We start from the raw sequence: 7,039 nt of genomic DNA, 5'->3' as shown, positions 1-7,039 counted from the left end.
GAAGACACGTCCTGCATGACTGAACTCAAGGTTGTAGGTTATTCAGTAACAAAGCAGAGACAAGGCTTTGTCACCTGCTCCCTTCCATTCACCCCATCTACAAATCCACACATCAGCTCAGTCTGAGCGTGGTGTCAGCTTAATGGCCTTTCCCTTCTTTTAAAGAGGGGGAAAGGGATGGAAATGAAAGTCCACCCATATGCTGCAAGATAAACAAGCAGAGTGCAGAGCTTCGTTCAGATCATGCTGGCTTTCGAGTCTCAGTCCTGTTACACGCGGTGCCTTGGTTTGCTCTGGCTCTGGACACCTCAGGCTTCAGTGGCAACCTTGATTCTCTCCTGAGGAAAACAGTCACACTCAGTGGGACCAAGCTGATGTGCTGTGTCTGCAAAGGCCAGCAAACTCCAGTGATTTCCAGCACCTCCAGCTCCACTGAGACTGCCCTCTGCCAAGCCTGAGGGCTGCTGATTGCTCCAGCTGCAATAGGAAGAGGATTTTTTCCCCTCAAAGGGATGAAGAGACCGAAATGCTGATTCTGATAGAGGATTGTTATTCTGTTTCCCTCTAAGATGTGAAACACCCACACTCGGAAAGCAGCAGGACAGCCTAAGGCAGCAGCAAATGGCACTTCCCAACAGCGGCAGGGCTGCACAACGTGCTCTGATGGTGTGGAAGGGGTGAGATGGGGAACTCCAGCGAGCCAAGCTGCAGATACCCAAAGCCTGAGAAGCAGCACACGCAGCCCACGACTCCTGTGCAGCCACAGCACGATCACAGTACGAGTTATGCAACCACAGGACACAGCTGGCAGTGGTGACAACATCAACTGGGAGTCAGTTCCTCTCCTAGGAAGTAGCCTGCATCCTTTAGATGCTCAGAGCATGCCTGAAGAAGTAACTCCTCCAGAGGTTACACTTCTCATCTGCCATCATTTCCAAGTTTTTCTGCTCCTCTTGTCTGCTAGTGTTGATTTGCTTCAAGATCCTCTACCGAAATCCTTCAGAAGGGCTCATTAGCTTGGTGGAGAAGTTTTTTGTCTCTTTTCACTCTCCAAAATCCCGTATTTTTCATTAACTTCTCTCCTGAGAACTAGACTTTAAAAGGTAAAGCAGCCTGCATCTTCTTAAGTCCAAACCTCCATGGGTACCATGGACTCCTTTGTTCCAACAGAGGGAAGCAAGTACTCTTCCTCCAGAAAACGAAAGGGGAATTGTACTAAAAACCCACGAATCTTTTTTAATTCTTCTGCTGCTTTTGTAGGATCATCATTTGCTAATTTGGGCTTGTTGATGAAATCACGCAGTTGGGTTAAATTATTCACCTGGTCACTGGGAAGGCATCGAAACACCTGATCAAAATAGAAAAGTCACCTGTCAGTGTAGGGGAAATGCAGCAATGCAGACCTCCTGAGAAAGACCAAAGCATCCAGTGCAAATTCCCCAGGATGGGAGTGACTGAATTAACAGCTCAGAGAACAGGGAGGGAAAAGGTATGTGCCTGTCCTCAATGAGGCTGGGGCAGGCAGAGGAGTAGCTCAGGGCTTTTTCTGACCACTGCAAAAGCTCATTAAAAGACAGAAGTAAAATCTGCTTCTACTCCAGTTACACCACGGGTAATTACAAGCAGTAACTACACCACGGCCATTCACTGGAGCTACAGCTGATGCAAACACAAGGAGAAATCTGATCTGCTGCCTTCATGGGCACTGTCACACTGAGAATGCTCCAGCTTCTTGTTCACAGCTCTTGCATCTGGCACTACTCATTCCTTCAAAACATCTCTGAAGGTCCAACCCCAGGAACTGAACCTGTTCTCTTTGCCCTCCCTGTGCTGCTTCTCCCATTGGCATCTGCTGCCTCTGTGTGGGATGGAGGGAGGGGGAAGTTGCTGTGCTCCTCACCTTGTCAAAGATGGTGGCATTGCGAGCTGCTGTGGCAATCCACACCTCCTTGAAGAATTTGTCACAGACGGGATCCTGGTGTTCTGGATTGAGGTCAGAGCCGCCAAGGACAACCCTGAGAAGACAAGGGATGGATGCTCACAACTGGGCATTCCCCTCTTGATAAATGCCAGGAGACAAGAAGTTTCCTTGGGACTTGCCAAGCCCTGTGTGCTCCCAGCACCCTCCCACTCCCTGTGATAATCTGTCAGCTCTAACGCTGCTTGATTTTCTCCTTTTCTTCTGTGCAGTAACTGTCCAGATGGGAAATAGGGTGGCGGGGGAAAAAAAAGGGAAAAGAAAAAGGCCTTAAAGTAAAAATGGCCGTGTTGTGGGCCAGATGGCTGCTTCCAGCAAAAAAGCTTCCTTTATAAAGTGACACTGCCACCCAAGATTGAGAAAGTGTGCAAACAGGATCTGGAGGGGAAATACCACTTGTTTATGAGCTCTGCTAGCAAAATCCTGAAGCAAAAAAAAAAATTTAAAAACAAACTACCAAGCTGTGGACAGAGCAGTGTGAGGAAGACCAGTGAAAGAAAAAAACAGCAAAACCCTGGGCTAAGACCAGGCCATGCAGAGCTAAACCTGGGCAGGAAGCAGCAGCCCGGATTGTGGGGGCAGGTCAAGCCTGAGCAAGCCCTGCCTGTATCCCTGCTGAGCTCCCACATCCCCTCCCAGCCGTGCCCAGAGCCCACCTGAAGCAGCGCAGGCGGAGGGACAGGGCGAACCTCCCGGCGCTGTACTCCTGGCCGTCCATGACCGAGGGCACGGTGTCACTGTCCTGCACGATGATGGCCATCTCGCTGTCCCTCTTGCCCAGCATGCTGCGGTCGTTGATGTTGGCAGAGCCTGGGCAGGGCAGGACAAGGCACAGGCAATGTCTCACTGCTGCTCCAGGTGATCCTGCACACCCTCCATCACCACCCGCCACCCCTCGGCTCCATGGCAACCATCCACGGCTTCCACAGGTAAAACCCCAACCTGATGAGTAAAGATTTTAGCTTTTATATTTTTCAGATCCTGTACTGCATTAGTGTATAACTCTGAACTCCATATAGAGTGCTAGAGAGCTCTCCTCACATTTTGGTCAGATCCTTCTAAGCCTGAGAACCAAGGACACCCTCTGCCTCAGGCCCTGAGAAGTATAAACAAAACTGAATAAGGGTGGGGAGCAAGTTGGAAGTATATGACTTAATTACGTGAAGCTATAATTGGGAGAATTAGCCCAATATGCAAATAGACCAAACTTTAATCTGTCTGAGAAACTCGTGACCATTGTCCATTTTAGGTGTAGCCCCTTGGGGAGGCTTTGTCTGCCCTTAATATACCTGGTCAGAGAAACCTTCCACTAGAACAGGTTGCTGTTCCATTCAGGGAGGTTTTCTTGAGACCAGCTGAGGCTTTGTCTCCCCAAACAGGTTTCTCTGTCCTATACACTATTTGCTTGCAGTTGTTGGTCCAAGGGAACAGCAAGATGTAGGGAAGGATAGGCATAATGAAGCAATTAACCCACAGAAATGACCAAAACAATAAAAAAATCTCAAGACACAGCTGTGAGAGACCCCCAGGCTGCAGTTAGCCATTGAGCCTTCCCAGGAACTGGATTAACTCCAGGGGAGCCAACACCTCCAGAGGAAAATCCAGCTAAGTGCCTCTCTCTGTCCTTTCACCCCCTCCTCCTGCCCAGGAGCTCCATGAGCACTTCATTTCCATGCACTGTCTCTTATGTGGAAAAGGGATGACTTCCCATTTCCTTACCAGGCAGCACAGATGTGCAGGCTGTATAAAAATCTACCCTTAAGCTTATAGGTACAGAAAATAAAAACTAAGAGCTGCCTCAGGCCCCCAGACCATCCCAGCTGGAACAACACAGCCCCTGCTGTGATATCAAACCACCTCAGAGCCCCTCTGTGCACTGGATCTGACCCCTGAGGAGGTGACAGAGGAGCAAACCTCACCATAGGTCATCTGAGACCACTGCTTTGAAGGGAGGGAGGATTTGAAGTCTTGTAAAATCTGGTATTAAGGTAGTCATTGGCAAAGCCTTTATTGCTGATATAACAGCTCAAAAAGGGCTTCTTTAAAGAAACAGGCTGAAATTCTGCTGCAGTGTAGAGCTCTACGCCTGAAGTCTCTTGTCTTTGCTTCATTTTCTCATAATAAATACGGTAAGAGAAGAGGATGAAATGATATCTCTTACTCCCTATAGCATATTGTCCCATTCTTAGGAAATGGAGCTGATACATGACACATGTTGTCCAAACCTTCCAAATTTTACAGCACATTCTGTTCTTTCAGGAACAGATGACAAGTCTCACAAGTCTTCCTGCTAGAGCAGAGTTTGATACAAGACAGATGGACAATATTCCCTGCACTGGGATTCTCTTCACGGTTACACACAGATTTAAAAGATTTCAGAAAAACAAATTAAATGACAGCCCTCTGAATCCTTTTTTCCTTCTTGATGAATTTATGAGTTTGGTTTTTGGGTTTGTTTTTTTTTAAACAGCAAAATATTTCTCAGGAAATAAATGACAACATAGAAAAGCCCATGGCACTGCAGGCTGCACTGTGCATGGGGATGGGAAGGGATTGATCCAGGTCCAACCCAGTGCCCCAAACCCCTCCTGAGAGCTCCTGCTCACCGATTATAACTGTGTTGTCATCAGCAATGAGCAGTTTGCTGTGCACATAGATGAGCTCCGTGACCAGCTTTCCTTCCAGCTCTGCATATGTTCGGAGGCCACAGAATGATATGTAGTTTATCCACTTATCTCCAACTGAAAATTAAAAGACAAGAAAACTGATGGGATGAGGGAGGTGGAAGAGAAAAAAAAGACCTTGTTTACATGAAGACATCTATGAAGAACAGTTAACTTCTGGGCACAGCACAATAGGTGGACAATGACACTGTTTTTCTGCAGATCCTGCAGAAAGGAGGCTGGAAGCAGGTGTTTTGTCCATGGTCAGTATGGCAAATGTGCCCTAATGCACTTGTGTGCAGTTCAGATTTACATCAGGACCTAGAACAAATGAGGCATTATGCACAGTCCTAGCGTTTATGATATGTGGGTTTTCACAGTGCTCTGATTCCCAGCAGAGCAAATTCCAGCAGGATTCCTCATGGCAAGGAAACAGCCTCCTGCTTAGGCAGGTTCTTCCTCTCCAAATCTGACAACTGCCAACAACAAACCCTGTGTGGGATCCAGGGGGAGGCTGAGGGCTCATAGCTCCCAGAAGTGTGACCTTGCTCAGGACGTTTTCCAAATAACACAATCCTGAGCAGCTGCAACTGTGCTGTGCTCCTCCCTGGGGTGTTCCCCTCCTCTGGATCAGGGCTGCAGCCAGGTCTGAAATCTGACAAGTGGCCATGGCCTGTGTGACCCAAAAGAGCTCACCATGGGAGGATGGCCAAGGAGGAGGTCACTCATAGCCCCACGATCCCATAGCATGTGCTGCATTACGTGTTGTAGATGCATCCATCAAACAGCAGCATCCAAAATAAACAACATGGAGGAGAGGAATAAAGTTCTTACCCTCTGCCTTCAGCTGGCCCAGGATGGAGTTCTCCCCTCGGCACATGGTCCTGGAAAGAAGGTAGGCAGCCATCAGCACCCCTGCAGCTCCAGACAGCAGAACGTGCTGGAGCAGAACCAGGTGGGGTAAATCACAGACTCAGATGCCTCTCCAACAGGAGAAACAGAGTGCTTCCAAAGCACTTTTTTCCCCCCCATATGACTGTTACTACATCAAGGACTGCTCATGTTCCAAAAGGGGTTTATACCAAGCCACACAGGAGCTGGGGAGCACTTCTGCCTTCTAGAGCACGTGGCAATGATTGTAAATGTGTGACAAGCAGGACTGCTACCCCTGTGCCAGGCCTGGATGTGAAATCACGTTAAGAAAAATGTCAGCACGTGCAGAACACCAGGTCAGGGAGTTTGTGTGATTATGGCTGGGCTGGAAAAGTCAGAGCTGAAATTCCACTGAGACCCAACCAACCCATGGGCAATTTCCTTTGGCTGCCCTTGCAAAAGGAAGCTCAGGCAGAAGGGTCAGGAGGACATGCTACTTTCCACCTGCTTGTGTCCCCTGCTCCACTCGTCCTTCTGGAGGTGCAGCAGGACCCCTGCAGGCCAGCAGACAAGAGAGATTTCAGTCTGAGGGTTGCAGCAGTCTCTGCACACTGACTGTGCCCTGGCCATACCATAACATAGCAGTTTTCCAGTAAAACCATCTTGGGCCATTTTGCCTTCTACATTTTCCAGCACAAGGAATTTCCCTGATGCAGCTCAGTCCTTCCTATGTGACCTGCTGGACTGCAAGTGCCCCCTCAAAGCATCCATCCTGGAGCAGAGGAATCAGACTGGGAAAGATTCCATTGCCTGCATGGGCTCAATGGCAGAGCCAGGCCAAGTACCAACCAAAAAGGCAGATTTGGAGACAAATCTTGGTCAGCAAGTTTGATTTAATCAGCCAAGTGGAAAACAAATCACAGAATGGTTTGGGTTGGTTGAGCCTTAAAGCTCATCTAGCTCCATCCCCCTGCCATGGGTAGGGACACCTTTCCCAAGACCAGGCTGCCCAAAGCTCTGTCCACGCTGGTGACACTGATGGCAGGTGGGGCTTGGGGACCCCCTGCAGCAGTGGGGGTGTGCAGGGCTCTCTGGCAGCCCCCCTGTGGTACCTGTAGTTGAAGTGCATGATGGCCTGCAGTGCATTCCCCCCGCCCGTCGAGATGTCGCCTTCGAAGCCCGGCAGCAGCGGGATCACCACGTACACCCGGAAACGCTTGTTCTCACTGAAAAACAACAGAGTTCGGGGGAACATCAGCCTGGCAATGTCACATCAGCCTGGAAAAGTCACAGCTTTCCACAAGGTGAAGTCCCCTCGGTTTCACTTCCCCTGAGATGACCGACTTGGTTCCCATCTGATGCTGCCACACAAATTGTAAGGGAGCAAAGTGTGAAGTGCATTTCCAGTTTCAGGAAATCATCACCTGCCATCATACTTCTGTGAGTGCTCCTTCAGGAAGAGAGGGAATAATTTACTCTCAGCAAACAGCAAAAGAAGCTAAAGGAAAAGAGACATTTTTACTGA

General features: G+C 49.0%; 1 protein-coding gene across 2 annotated transcripts in view; it reads right to left on the bottom strand.

Annotated features, from left to right (window-relative positions):
* Positions 1–973: 973 nt before the first annotated feature.
* Positions 974–7,039, bottom strand: part of PLD1 (phospholipase D1) — a 55,607-nt gene continuing 49,541 nt past the window's right edge. For both annotated transcript variants that reach the window (XM_014887069.2, XM_088171034.1), the window contains 6 exons: positions 6,627–6,740; positions 5,476–5,525; positions 4,585–4,719; positions 2,635–2,788; positions 1,901–2,015; positions 974–1,348 (listed from right to left, as the gene is read on the bottom strand). In XM_014887069.2, coding sequence (XP_014742555.2) covers positions 1,124–1,348; positions 1,901–2,015; positions 2,635–2,788; positions 4,585–4,719; positions 5,476–5,525; positions 6,627–6,740 — 793 coding nt within the window. In that variant the 3' untranslated portion in view covers positions 974–1,123. The remainder of the gene's footprint in view (positions 1,349–1,900; positions 2,016–2,634; positions 2,789–4,584; positions 4,720–5,475; positions 5,526–6,626; positions 6,741–7,039) is intronic.

This window comes from Sturnus vulgaris, chromosome 10, assembly GCF_052056855.1.
Source record: "Sturnus vulgaris isolate bStuVul1 chromosome 10, bStuVul1.hap1, whole genome shotgun sequence".
Taxonomy (NCBI): domain Eukaryota; kingdom Metazoa; phylum Chordata; class Aves; order Passeriformes; family Sturnidae; genus Sturnus; species Sturnus vulgaris.
Note: the sequence above shows the minus strand (reverse complement) of the source record. Positions and strands in the feature narration are given on the sequence as shown.